The 14,624-nt window shown below is 40.6% G+C and overlaps 1 protein-coding gene across 2 annotated transcripts in view; it reads left to right on the top strand.

Moving 5' to 3' along the window:
• The window catches only part of STAG1 (STAG1 cohesin complex component), a 111,149-nt gene that overhangs the window by 84,033 nt on the left and 12,492 nt on the right, over positions 1-14,624 (top strand). For both annotated transcript variants that reach the window (XM_028730802.2, XM_077930047.1), the window contains 11 exons: positions 426-543; positions 2,107-2,210; positions 5,174-5,266; positions 5,364-5,453; positions 5,722-5,925; positions 6,521-6,591; positions 6,978-7,065; positions 7,805-7,885; positions 9,486-9,578; positions 10,841-11,015; positions 12,460-12,599. In XM_028730802.2, coding sequence (XP_028586635.1) covers positions 426-543; positions 2,107-2,210; positions 5,174-5,266; positions 5,364-5,453; positions 5,722-5,925; positions 6,521-6,591; positions 6,978-7,065; positions 7,805-7,885; positions 9,486-9,578; positions 10,841-11,015; positions 12,460-12,599 — 1,257 coding nt within the window. The remainder of the gene's footprint in view (positions 1-425; positions 544-2,106; positions 2,211-5,173; positions 5,267-5,363; positions 5,454-5,721; positions 5,926-6,520; positions 6,592-6,977; positions 7,066-7,804; positions 7,886-9,485; positions 9,579-10,840; positions 11,016-12,459; positions 12,600-14,624) is intronic.

Raw genomic sequence — 14,624 nt, 5'->3', positions numbered from 1 at the left:
CATAATTGCACTAAATTTAATTTTTGTTTAATTTATCACAGAAGCAAATGTTTTCTTCAATCAGAAAGTGTTTCTCACAGAATGCTTAAATCACATCAGTTTATGAAAATGTAATACATAATACATGACTGTCATTCTGCCACATGATTTCTATGAATTAACTGAAGCAAAAAAATTAATACATTAATTCATAACAGTCAGGCATCCTTAGTGCCTCACAAGACCCATGCACAGGGCTTTTACAAACAGTGCTATCAAACTCCCTATTCGCCAGCCATGTTGCATCAGCTACAGCAGGGTAGGAATATAATGTCCATATTCTTAATTATTGCACCACTTACATTTTTATAGAGTACTACTGACAGATATTGATTGGTATATGTCTCTGAGAGACCTTCTGGTCAATTATTATTCATTATTTCTAGTTGCATGAACACGCAGCTTACTTGGTGGACAGTTTATGGGAGAGCTCCCAAGAATTGTTAAAAGACTGGGAATGCATGACAGAATTGCTGCTGGAAGAACCTGTCCAAGGTGAAGAAGGTACGTATCACATTGATTTTATGAAATCAGCATAGCGTAGCCTGCTCTCTTCCATTTTGGGGCTCTGGAAAAAGAACACAAGTTGACAGTTGCCGATAGTCAGCAGATCGCTATATTTTTACTGCAATAAAAGTTAAAATTAGAATTTATCTTTATTTTTAAATACTTAAGCTTTCAATTGTACTGTCAATTCTGACTAAGTGCAAGGACCTTGTTTTGTGAAGTGGCATGTAGCCTTCTGGGATCTTGAGAAGTATAATAACAATTTATCCAATCATATCCCACCCCTCTAATGTAAATACATCCCTTGGAATGACTTAAAAGACATGGTTGGCAGTTAAAAATAATTAAAAACATTGTGTTTCCTGTAATGCAGGGTGGTCCAATTTTTCATACCAAGTGGGCTGCAAGAGTAATTTGACATGGAAGCTGAGGGCTGCACACTGCCTTGTCATACGGGGGGTGGGGGAGAGAATGACACCAATATTTGGCAGGGTCCTTAAGCCCTCCCACCTTCTTCCCATCTTGTGATAGGTGAAAAAGTGACTTAATTCCACCTTATCTAGGTGGATCCATGCTTGCATTTCCCTAGCTTATTAATTGTAGTTCCTTCCAGTCCTTGTTAAGATAATCACTCACTCCACCATAGCTGCTGCCACTAGGACAGCATATGCCATTGTGGTGCCTTTAGAGGTGTGTAAAGCAGTTACCTGGACTCCTCCCAGTACTTGCCTCCTCACTAGGCATTAAAAAATTGATGCCTATTCTACAGTTGAAGTAGCATTTGGTAAAAGGGTGCTACAGTGCCCTTCCTCAGCAGTTTTCCTTTCACAGTCATATATCCCACCTTCGTTAGGGCACTGTTATACTTCCCAGCTAGATAACCTTCACCAGTAATGAGAAGGTTCCATTGGTACTGATCTGAGAGGTGGTTTTCCATTGCCGTTTTCCATTGTAGAAGATCATCAGGACTTCACTCTAGTTTTTGACTGCAAAATTCACTTTTCAATTGGGATAAGTGTTCCCTATTTTTCACGTACTGCTAGCTATGGTCTTAGCCAGGCATAGGCAAACCCGGCCCTCCAGATGTTTTGAGACTACAATTCCCATTATCCCTGACCACTGGTCCTGTTAGCTAGGGATGATGGGAGTTGTACTCCCAAAACATCTGGAGGGCCAAGTTTGCCTATGCCTGCTCTTAGCTATATTTTTTCTTAGCAATATAGGTATTTTTTCTCTTTAGACATTGGTGTATCATTCCTAAATGAACTTTTCAGGTTGGGTGAGTAGATAAACTGAATTGTGGGAGCTGCCTACTTCCCTCAAGTTCTTTTACTACTTTCAACTACTAAGTGGAGCCATTTCCCAACCTAATGACCTTCTATAGGCAATGGAGAGCCACCTTTCAGATGAATACCAATGGATTGGAAAAACATCAAAGAGTGAACTAATCAGTTGTAAAATGCTCACGATGTTAAACAAAGATTCTGGGTTGTTGATTCTTTCATAGACTAATTGTCTGCATTTCATCAGCCCACTTTTAAATTCTTGTTATCTCTTTAGCGATGTCTGATCGGCAGGAAAGTGCACTTATAGAGCTGATGGTATGTACCATTCGACAAGCCGCAGAAGCACATCCTCCAGTGGGCAGGGGAACTGGGAAGAGGGTAAGTTATATTATTTTTTACTAAGTTCTTTTGTTCAGCCGAGTTATATTTATTTTATCAACATGCAAGTAGCTCCCCATTAGAGAACCAATAATTCAAAAACACGTGTTGAGAAATAGTATTTGAATAAAGACTATTAACACTTAAAATAGTACGTCATTGTCCTTTTACAAGGAAGCTCTTGTGACATGTGAGTTGTTAGGGTTGATTTCCATTGACCAATGACAATTCGGCATTGTTTCTCTTTAGAATTCCCAGGGAGATTAATGACAGGAGAATCCTGGGGGATTTGCTGCTGGCAGCAGTAGAGATGGTTCCATTGACAGAGGTCTTGCACATACTGCTGCACCATGTAACCCATGGGCCAATATATTTGTTGGTGCAGGAGTGTAAGTGGTCAGCTATGCATTGCAGCACCAATGCACTCCAGTATGGTAGTTTCTTTTTGATTTAAAACAGGTTTCTGTAGCTTATGTCTTTCAATGTCAACAGCAGAATCTCTCATGTCCTCTGTCATGGTTTCTGATATGCGTTCACTGTCCTCCCTAATACTGGAAACAATGTAATGTTTGTGCTATGTAGAAGCATCATGTTTGTCCAGCTCATAAGGAGTCTCAGCAACCCTGTTTTTTAGTGGTTTCAACTTAGTCTACAACTCACCACAGACTATCTGTTGTCCTCCAGTTCCTAAGCCTACCTGCTGTGGAATAGACTGGGACATGGGGCATCCCCCTTGACTGGAGGGCAGACTGCTCCATGAAATGTTGTGGCATCTTGTGAAGCTCACTTTGCAGGTTTTCTGGGAGAATGCTTTGATGCTGGTCAGGAATACTCTGAATTGTGTAGGTCAGAGTTGCATTCCTCTGGTCTAGAAGAATAGATCCCAGCTTATTGGATAAAGACATAATTTTGGGTTGCACTCTCAAGCATTTGTTGTGAGTGACAATTTCCTTGAGATTTTTTTCAAGGCATTCCTTTTCTCCCTGCATTGGGTCGCATTGTGGGTGGTAGCACTGCTGGCACATCTCAGAAAGATGACATATTTAAAATTTTGCTCTTAACCTCTGTGAGGCTGTCTGCTAGAAATCAAAGGGTACAAGGGACTGGATATTCTGGGTCTCTTCATCATATTGGGCCATGCTTACAAGTGCTTCCTTTGACATGTAAGAGTGCCCTTGAATGCTGATTTAAAAAAAATATCTCTGAACCTCTAACACTAAATTACTGCCTTAAAAATAATCCAATTTAACATGTACTAACATTAAGTCAACAGGGAGTAGGGTTGGCACAAAAATAATGAGACTTCAAGGCACCACATGAATGGTTTGCCATGTTATTGACTAGAAGGTGCTAATTACTCTGAAGTAACAAGCAGCTAGCAACAGGCTTTTTTGTCATGCTTTGATGGAGCTGCTTTTTAGCTTCATGGGATTTCATGGTGATTTCAAGTGTGATTTTTAAAAATCTTAGCCATTTTAAACATGTTAGCTATGACAGTATTGGTTCCTCCCAAAATCTTATTATTTCCCACCTCTTTGACTGTTGCTGTGCATCTCTCCGCTGTACTTTGTTACTTTCCTACTCATCCCCTTATTGATATTATAGGTGTTAACTTAACAGAGTATACTGCAGTCGCTTTGCCATGCAGTGCAGCAGCTGTGAAACAAAGCTGTCAGCTTTGCAAGGGAGGGCTTGTGAAGGGTGGGAAAGGTGGGAAAGATCCTGTGGCCAGGCAGAGTGAGGAATAAGGTCTTCCAGAAAAGTGCCACCAACAGCTTAGTTTTGGGATTCATTTCATTTTCCAGCCCATTTTGCCTCTCAGCTTTGTAGATTGGCAGGTGACTTGAATGGTGCAGTCAAGCCATGGTTAGGGAAGATGCCTCCTGCTGGAAGGATCAGTCAGGGTCCTCTGAAGATTGACCCTGCTTGTGATGGTTGGGTCATTTTTCTCTGAAAAATATTCTTCTCATTTGTAGCTTTTCTAGTGTTTGCTTTGTGTCCATTTATGAGTTTAGTGACCTTTTGCCTCCTCCTCCCACCTTTCCTTCTGTCATTCGGACTCCTTTCTCAGGGTCTTCAGTGTTTTTTCCTTCAGTTGTTTCCCCTCAGAATTTACCCTCCATCTCCCTATTTACTTCTCTTGTGTATGCCTCCATGCTTGGTTTTTTTTTTTTTTGGTTTGTTTTTTTTGGTCCTCTTTTTTGTCCATTGCTGATCACTGGTTGACGAGGGAGAGTGTTTTGATCTACCCAGCTGGGTGCAAGGAAATCTGCTATTGGTGACTTGTAGTGCCCAGAGTTTGGCACACCCCACGTATTAGAGCAAAGTCACCATTTTGAGTATTTGTGGGAGAATCATCAGCATTGGCCACAATAGATCTGTGGTACCATGTTATCTTGTAATGCCTGGCCAAAGCATAGCTTCATTTAATGGTTTGTTAGAAGTTAACAAAACTTAGTTAAGCTACTGATCAAACAAGCCATGGGTTAAGAAACCATGGCTTAGCATTCTGTTCAAACCAAGCCAATATGACATTGGTTGCTAAACTCTCTCTCTCTCTCTCTCTCTCTCTCTCTCTCTCTCTCTCTCTCTCTGTGTGTGTGTGTGTGTGTGTGTGTGTGTGTATTCTTAAGCTAGTATAGTCTTCAAAACAAGAAACTGAAAGGTGCACTTACAAGTTACACTGACAAGTGTTGCTGTAATAATTTGCACTGCTGTAGTTGACCTGGCATTATTACAGTGGAGTCAGCTTTAATGCCATTTTAATAACTTAAAAGATTTTTTAACAATTTAGATGGTGTCTCACTAATATAGTACCTTCCCTGGTCAGTAGGTGCATTTTGTGCCACTTAGATTAAAAGATACTAATTGAAAAAGTTCCACTGATGCCTTTTTAAAATGACTTTGAAATGTTGCAGCCAAGAATTGTACTTTGTTTTGTAATATACTTTTAATTTTTATAGGTTTTAACAGCAAAAGAAAGAAAAACTCAGATAGATGATCGAAACAAACTAACAGAACACTTCATTATTGCACTTCCCATGCTACTGTCAAAGGTATATTCGCTAAAGTGTTATTTCCTAATGCTAGTTGCATAATTGCTTTTTGTCACCTGGGTATTTATTTTCCCTTTTTACTTCTCTCTGTTACCAGTATTCTGCTGATGCTGAAAAGGTAGCAAACCTTCTTCAAATCCCTCAGTTTTTTGACTTGGAAATTTACAGTACAGGAAGAATGGAAAAGGTAATAGTATATCCAAATAGCTATCCTGTTTAACTTTCAGGTGCCTGAATATCACTGATTTGTATTGAAGTGTTTGTGTTAGATAAGCTGTCTAATGTTGCTTTTAATGTATGATATATTCTGTTGGAAGCTGCCCAGAGTGGTTAAGACAACCCAGGCGGGGCACAAGTAATTAATTGTTGTTGTCTTGTGATACTTTCATGTTTAACTAACGTATAAGAATTTATAATACTATAATAAATGACCAAATTTCCTCTCTCCCCCACAGCATTTGGATGCCTTGTTGAAACAGATTAAATTCGTTGTAGAAAAGCATGTGGAATCAGATGTTCTTGAAGCCTGCAGCAAAACATACAGCATTCTGTGCAGTGAAGAATATACCATTCAGAACAGAGTTGACATAGCTCACAGCCAGCTCATTGATGAGTTTGTGGACCGATTCAACCATTCTGTAGAGGATTTGCTAAACGAGGTGCATTTGAAATCTCTTAATTATGTACTTTTTTGTTTGTATCCCAGAAAACCAAATGAGAACTAAGTTAAGTATTAGGGGTGTAAAAAGCAAAGGGTCCAGACACAGAGGTGGGTGAAAAAAAACATGAACATATTTAGTCCAAAGCATTTAACTTTTATATCACTGCCCTTCTGTGATATAAAGTCTTATGGGAATTGTATCACTCATGAATCCTTGTACCTGAGATGCAGCCATGGCAGAGCTGAACATCTCCTGGGAGTTCACAGTGAGGTCTGCCAACTGTAGCAGTGAGTTTGAATGGGAAAGGGAATGGGCAGCTTTTGTGCTTGGCACGTTTCCTAGTGAAGTTTTGAACTGAAGTTCAAAGCCTGAAGTTTTGAACGAGATTTGGCTCAGTTTGCAATGGATTCAGGCGTTTAGAACAGGAAAATTTAGTTTCCAAAATACACAGGATCTCAATTCTAATCTTACTTGCCATCACTAATTGTAGGTAGGCTATACATGTATGGATTTAACCTCTTAACACTGTACCACTGTAAATTAAGCACAGTATAAAGTGTTCAGTCCTTGATCCAGTATGTTCTGTTTCCAGGGAGAAGAAGCTGATGATGATGACATATACAACGTTCTCTCCACTTTAAAGAGGTTAACGTCTTTCCACAAGTATGTGCCTTTGACATGTTGTTAGCCAAATCAATTGATGTAGTTACATAGCCAAGTTACACGTGATGCACAACATTAGAGAAGATATGAAAAAGTGATATGTAGAACAAAGGCTGAAAAGTGCTAAAGAAATTGGAAGGTTTCAAGTCAAGTGTAGAACTTAAGCACATATGTTGGAAATACTTGATGAAGTGTTCAGTGCCACTGAGCAAGATGGTTCTGAAACATACCCATTCTGAATCAAATCCTTGCTTTAAGAGATGATGCACAGTTGAGTTACTAATCCACCTAATCATAGCAATGATTTTATTGTAACAGAAAATTTTTTGTTATGTTTTTATTTGGTATATTGATATATTTTATTTTATTTTTACTACTACTTTCAGTGCTCACGATCTTACAAAATGGGATTTGTTTAGTAACTGCTACAGGTTACTGAGGACTGGAATTGAACATGGAGCTATGCCAGAACAGGTAATAATGGCAATGTGTGTTTAGTTTCTACTAAGGAACATAAATTCCCCCTTCTAAAAATAAGTGCAAGAATAAGATTAATTGAGAAATACAATCTACCATAATTTTTTGCAGAAATGTAATTTAAAGAATTCTAAGTTACACAGTACTTCAAAAGGAATCCACAAGCATATAAAATGATTAATTTTTGTAGACAAGGCTCCAACATGGAATGTGTCTTCCCTGACTGTAGCAAGTTTTAACTTTGCATTCTTAGAAGGGAACCTAGCGATAGGCAGGGTTGTCTTTATCTGTAATAAAGAATTTATCAATACTTCACAATTAAATGTTTCTCCAACCACCTAAAGCTTTCTTGTAATTCTGTGATGCCTCCTTGAGGTCACTTGTGGTGACGTTGATGTTGTGCTCTAGTAATCATAGCAATGTTCATATTATCAAACTAAAGCATTTCTAGTTTGGGAATCACCTGGCTGAAACCAGAAGTCAGAATGCTCAGTATATGTTTCTGTACTGTCTAAAACTTGATCATTGTTTTAAACTACTGTGAAAGTCTCAGTTTTTCTTTTCTAGCTTCAAAGATAAGTAAATGGCCCCTAAAGTATACTAAAATAGGGGGGATAAAAAAACAATACTTTAAAAGTGGATTATACAACCTGCTGTTTCGCCACAAAAAACTATTTATGTTCCAAATTGCATAACTGTGCACTTCTGTCTTCATTTTATGTCCATTTTGTTTCAGATAGTGGTGCAGGCTCTTCAGTGTTCCCATTATTCTATTCTCTGGCAGCTGGTAAAGATAACAGAAGGATCTCCTTCAAAAGTAAGAAACATTTGGATTCTAACTTTCTGAAGGTGTTGTTACTCATTTGATTCTGCTGTGCTCTCCACTTTGTGTCCTTCCATCTATCATTGCATGGTTAGTTTTGTTTAGTATTTCTACAGTGTAGCAACTCATACAGCTGTGAACATAAGTGAGGTAGATAGAGATTTTTAAAAGGAATTGATTTGAGTCCAGGATTTTCCCTATATATTAAGTGAAATATTAATGCATTTGCACTTGCTTTTGCTAAAAGAGCAGACAGACTAGTATCTCATCTAGACACTGATAGAAAATGTATCCTAGGCTGAAGCAAAGTTTACATGTGCTAGTTTGCTATCTTAGCTGGAACAGAAGAACAAGATTTAACTTTTTGAATGTGCTTCAGAAGTCATTGTTAAGCCTTGTCAATTTGATTTATCCATCATAATCTCAGATTCTTATATGAAGGCCTTGCAACTTCCTCACAGACTCACTATAACTACCCTCTGCATATCAAGTTCAGGAATAGTTACCATGGAAAAATCAAGATTACAGTGCAATTTTCTCCTATTACCGTACTTCTTCATGTGAATTAAGGCCTGCCTCTAAGGGAATGCTTGATAACCAAATTATCAAGCTACCTCTTTAGTCCTTTCTACCATCTGTTATCTTTTGGACACTAAGTGATGCCTGTCCTGTTCTCCCGTGCTTTTTAGTGGTTTTTAAAGAGCCTGTTCATGGTTGCAGCTCTTATATTCTGACCCTTTCACTTTTAACTTGCTGGCTGTGTTTTAGAACTATAGATTATTCTATTGTTTTTATTGATGAAGCACCCTTGAAGCAGAGGATCTTTCTGTTATTTTTGTTTGTCTGAGTGCCTATGCAAAGGTATGAACTTTTCAATCAAGGTATTAGTCATATCTGTTCATTGAGCTTTCTGGTCTGCAGCAAAAGTAACATCGATTCTCTTTGTTATACCTCATTGCTCCCTGGTGTCTTAACTTGCTAATTTTGCGAATGTATGTGATTATGATGGGCTTCATGGATAGTAAAGCTTCCTATTTTTGCAGAGTTAAGGCCAGAATAACTGCATCAACAGTCTCAGAGGAGGCTGTTTCTATTGTGTGTGGTGGTTCTATTTTGGTTTTTTACCTCATGGGGAGCAAGGCAGCTTGGGAAGGGGAGAGGATTGAGTAGCCCCATCTGCTGAAACTGGCAGTATTCCACAAATTTTTCACTTTAAAGAAACACACACAAAACTCCCAAATACTGTATTGTTAGTTTATACAAATTATTTTTTTCTGTCCCTTCATACTATATGCCTGTTACTTGGGCTCTGGTTTTAACAGGTCTCTGTAACTTACTGTCGTGTTATAGTACAATTTTTAAAAAGTGATTCTGAATCACCTTGCAAGCCTTGTCTAGGCCAAAAATTACTTTATTTATAAATAGTGTAATTTGGTTTAGTTTTCTTTTGTCTTTCTGTCTGTCTCAGTAGCTGTCTTGATGGACTGGGGGTTTGTTCAGTAATCCTACTATAATCCTTTTTTTATTTTGGTCTTGACTAGACAAACTTCGATTAATATGTAAACAATTAATTCCTGTTTAATATTTGCTCCAGGAAGATTTGTTGGTGTTGAGGAAAACAGTGAAATCATTTCTGGCTGTTTGCCAACAGTGTCTATCAAATGTAAACACTCCAGTCAAAGAAGAGGTAAAAGAAATTTCAACAAATTTTCAACATGTCAAACTTAAGTAAATATTTTAAAGCTGTGTTTTACACCATGTTAAAACAACATACACACACACACATTCCTTGATTAACATGAATAATAAAGTCACAGGCATGTTAAATTTTGCAAAAGTGTTTTGTTTTTTGCCTACCAAAGTCATTTTTGTTTGTTGTGGACAACTTTCACAGAGGATAAATATAATTAGCCACAGATTCAAAGATGCTTTCATTTTGTGTGACTGGATTCTGGATGACGATTAAATGTCTTCATTGCAAAGAGCTTGTTTTTATCATGTCATGCAGCACAAAAATTAATTTCCTTTATTTTCATCAGACCTTTAAATGTACAGAAGGAATTAATTAAAATTACTTGCAAGTAACCTCGAGAACTAGGTGTCATTTCAGAATTCAGTGGACAATTCATTCCCTTGACGCTTCCTTCCTTTTACTCTCATAAGCACTCAAGTTTAATGTAATGTCAGAACCACTCTCATTGAATTCAAGAGTTCATACTGTACTTTTAAAAAACAACTACCGTATTTTTCGCCCTATAGGACGCACTTTTTCCCCTTGGGGGGGGGGGAATAAATCCCCCCCCTTTATTTCCCCCCCAAAAAACTAGGTGCGTCCTATGGGGCGGTGCACCCTATGGGGAGAAAAATACGGTAAGTGTCCAATCTAGAATAATTCGTGGAAATGTGACAACACCAAACAAACAGATGTTAATTTGTGGATGCGGGGAAGGTAAATTATGCCATTAACATCTTCATTGGTTTGGCTCATGAAATCTATAATCTTATTTTTAAGCTGCTCCTGAATGGTGCATAGGCATTGGGATGGAATAGGAATCTCTTTCCAGATATAGATATAGATATAGAAATAGAAATAGATATAGACACACACACACATATTTATAGTAGCTATTACACACCTTTTCTTCAGCTGTCCCCAGACAAGTAATGGCAAGGATTTATTACCCATGCAGCTTTGAACCTTTTCAACATGTGCACCACAGTTATTGCTGAAGAATAACTTAGAGAAGTCAATAATAACTTGCTGCTTCATCTAAAGCAGCTTTCCTTAGTTCAACATTGCCCTTAATTGGCAGTTCTCCTCTGCAACAGCTGAATTGTGTGATCCACCAAATACTTGTGTTGAAATCTCATGCTTCAGATTGTTCATTTGGAATCTGAGCCTTTCTTGGTGTCTACAGAGTGATTGACTGCAGTTATTTTGTATTCCAGGCTTTCATGCTGCTCTGTGATCTGTTGATGATTTTTAGCCACCAGCTGATGAGTGGAGGCAGGGAGGGTCTTCAACCTTTGGTGTTTAATCCAGATTCAGGGCTCCAGTCTGAACTCCTTAGCTTTGTAATGGACCATGTCTTCATTGACCAGGATGATGAGAACCAGAGCATGGGTAAATGTTTGTTATCTTGATTTATACTTGCACATAGCTTCAATAAGAACACACCTTACCCATTTGTCACGTTTATTAAATTATGGGCTATAATTTCCCCATATTTATCTTTCCTTATCAGTCTTTTTGTCCTCTAAACCCCATTTCTAGGTTACTTTATGGAAGTGTGAAATGTGGTATCATTAGTAATTCATCTGTTTCACAGAGAGGATGAGCATACCACAAGCTTGTAAATTATAGATTGAGAAGTTGTGGCTTTCCAGATTACTCCAACTCCCAAAAGACCTAGGCAGTATGACCAGTAATCAGGGATTATGGGAGTTGTAGTCCAGCAACATGTGGAACGCCACAGTTCCCCCATCGTTGTTGTATATGATACCACTCATTGCACACCAGTGTCTTACAAGTAATATCAGAAGTGATTGTATTGCATTGATAGTGTTTTGGTGCATGCAGTTGGAGTATTGCTTAGGAGGGGTATCTTTATTTTTAGAGCTTATGATTTATGTGGAAATTGTTCAATTTGGTTGTGTACTTTTTAGGTATTTTTATTTATTGTTTATGACTGCTTTTATTTGTGTTTATATAAATATTTTATGTTGTAAGCTGCCTTGATCATAGTTTTAACTATGGGAAGGTGGCAAACAAATAAAATTATGATTAGTAAAAGAAAACAATTTGAGATGTAATAATTTTTAATAAATTTCACTTAGTTAACCTTCCTTTTAAAAATCAAAACTTGCTTGATATTCTTGCCACCTTCACATGTAATAATAATCTATGGTTTCTCATGATGTGCATAAGCTATAGGAAGCCTTGGGCTCACATGCTTTCCCATCACCACTTCCCATGTAATGGATGAGGAGGACTTTGAAAGCATTTATTTTCAGTTTCGTTTAACAACAGTTCATCGTATCATCCAGATCTAGAATTGTGTTCAAACTAACCATAGCTAGTTCAAACAAGACAGCTTCAGTAAGTAGAGTTTGAAGTTGGCTTCTCTGAAGCTGGCTTGCCCATGGTTAACATTAACCACAATTTGTTGCGTCAGACAGCATGATGGTTATCTAAAACTCAAACTAAAAGCTTCTGAGGACCTCCTCCCAGCCGCAGGGTGGAGGGAGTGTGTGAGCTAAAGCCTGCTGTTTCTCATGCATATTTCACTAAACCATGCTTTATTATGATGTGCAAATGCAACTACTAGACTAGTCAAAATGTCAAATTTGGGGCTTGGTTACAATGAGAGCTCAGCTTCCAGAGTTCAAACTCCTACCAATACTCATAATTCATTTTGAGTATTCACCAGATTGCTGTCTGACTGTGATCCCACTTAAACCATACAGTCATATTTTAGTGAATTGTATTGAGTGCCAGCTGAATTTGTGAAGTAGAGTTCAATGTCAGTTTCAAAGGTAACAAATATTTTTACTGCTTTAATGTCTAGAGGGAGATGAAGAGGATGAAGCTAATAAAATTGAAGCTTTACACAAGAGAAGAAACCTTTTGGCTGCCTTTAGCAAACTTATAATTTATGATATTGTAGACATGCATGCAGCAGCTGATATCTTCAAACATTATATGAAGGTATAGTTCCATAATTGTTTCATTTCTCATAATAATATCAGATTTGTGCTGTGAACTGCATTAACTTCCAGCATGTGGTTTTGCCTTGTTTTGAATGATACTCTTATTGGACAGCGTTAGTACTTTGTCTAGTCTTAATTATCCTTGAATCCTGCATCGCAGGGGGTTGGACTAGATGACCCTTGGAGTCCCTTCCAACTCTATAATTTAATGTTTAACATAGGCGCCGACTCCATGGGGCCTGAGGGGGCCCGAGCCCCCTCAAAAATTTTATTGGGGGGGCTCTGCCCCCCAATAATTAAAAAAATTATCGCGCGCCTTGGCTCCCTCGTCGCGCGCCTTGGCTCCCGCGGCCGGCGAGGGGAGCCCGGGCCGCGCGCGGCTGCTGCTGCCGCCGCCGCCTCTCCTGGGGGCGCCGCCTCCCCGGGCGGGAACGCTGCGGGTGCGCGAGGGAGGAGGGCTGCGCGAGGGAGGAGGGCGGCCCTCGGGGGCTGGGAGAGCCGGGCTGCCGTGGCCAAGAGGGCTGCTCTGCCGGGCGCCGCTGACATAATTTAAGCAAATTATCGCGCGCCTTGGCTCCCGCGGCCGGCGAGGGGAGCCCGGGCCGCGCGCGGCTGCTGCCGCCGCCGCCGTTTGTGGTCATGGCGGAGCTGCCGCCTAGGGAGGAGGGGAGAGGGGGCTGGCGGGGGGGGGGGCAGGCGGTGAAGGGGGCTTGGCTGCGCTCTCTCTCTCTCTCTCTCTCTCTCTCTCTCAGGCTCTCTCTCTCTCTCTCTCTCTCTCTCGGGCTCTCTCTCTCTCGGGCTCTTCCCGCCCAGGGCTTGTGGGCATCTGCTCTGAGACGAAGATGGAGGTGACTTCCCTTAAAGGTCATGGAATCATAGAGGTGGAAGGGACCCAAAGGTCATCCAGTCCAACCCCCAGCAATTCAGGACTCACAGCTAAAGCATCCCTGGCAGATGCCCCCCCCCCGACCTCTCCCTAAAAGCCCCTTCCCCTGTCTGACTGCTCTCACCACCAGAAAGGCCTTCCTAATGTTTTGTGGGAATCTCATTAAGCCTACAGAGCTATATATGCAAATGGATCTACTTATTCTTTCCCTTGAAGATACATTGATTCGTTTGTTACTGTGGTTTTGATCAATACTTTCCAAAGATCTTTACATTTGTCCATGCATGATCTTTGTCTGAAAGCTCATGGGTTGCAGGAGTTGTCATAGGAGGTTATATTTTTGTCCTTCCAACTGTTATGGAAATTACAGGGGGGGGGACATCTTTAAAGTTGTTAAATGTTGCAAATATTATGCCTGAATGTACCCTTTCAACTTGACAGCTCAGGGAAGTTACCTAGATAAAATCCTGTAACACAATGTATCAGCCTTAATCATTTTGCAGATGTTAAGGGGGGGGGGACAGAGCCTGCAGCCACCATCCCTTTCCGGTGGGGAGGGGGCAGAGGAAAGACAGGAAGCTTTTCCCTGCAGAGTTAGACCCCTTGGCTGCGTGGCCCTCGGGTCCCTTCAAACTCCTGGGCGTTTTGCTGGTGGGGGGCTGTGTGGGGGCCTGGGCGATGTCAGAAGAGGAAGCTTGCAGGCCTGGTTGTCTGTTGGGGGCAGCAGGAAGAGGCGGAGGGCAGGATGTGCAGCCCCTGCCTGGCTTTTCTGTGGGACCAAGGAAGCGGCTGGGGGGGGGGGGACTTGGCCGCTGGCCTTTGTTGCGGAGGCGGCAGTGTGGGAACGCCAGTCCCAAGGGCAGCCTCTGGGGTCTGGGTGCTGCTGCCTGTCTCCTGCCATGGACTTGGCGGGGGGGGGCTGTGCTATTGGGCTGGCAGAGACTTAACGGGGGCTGCCTCTCCCAGCCAAAGCTGACCCACAAAATTGCAACCCAGTGTGTGTGTTTGTGGGGGGGGGGGAACCAGCCTGCACAGGGTAAGCCCCGATGGGGCTCCTGGGCTCCTTCTGATGCATGAAAATTGGAGGTTGTCCTTTACAGCTCAGCTCCCCAAGGGGCTCAAAGCCTCCCAAGTCCA

The sequence above is a fragment of the Podarcis muralis genome, chromosome 6 (genome assembly GCF_964188315.1).
Source record: "Podarcis muralis chromosome 6, rPodMur119.hap1.1, whole genome shotgun sequence".
Taxonomy (NCBI): Eukaryota; Metazoa; Chordata; class Lepidosauria; order Squamata; family Lacertidae; genus Podarcis; species Podarcis muralis.
Note: the sequence above shows the minus strand (reverse complement) of the source record. Positions and strands in the feature narration are given on the sequence as shown.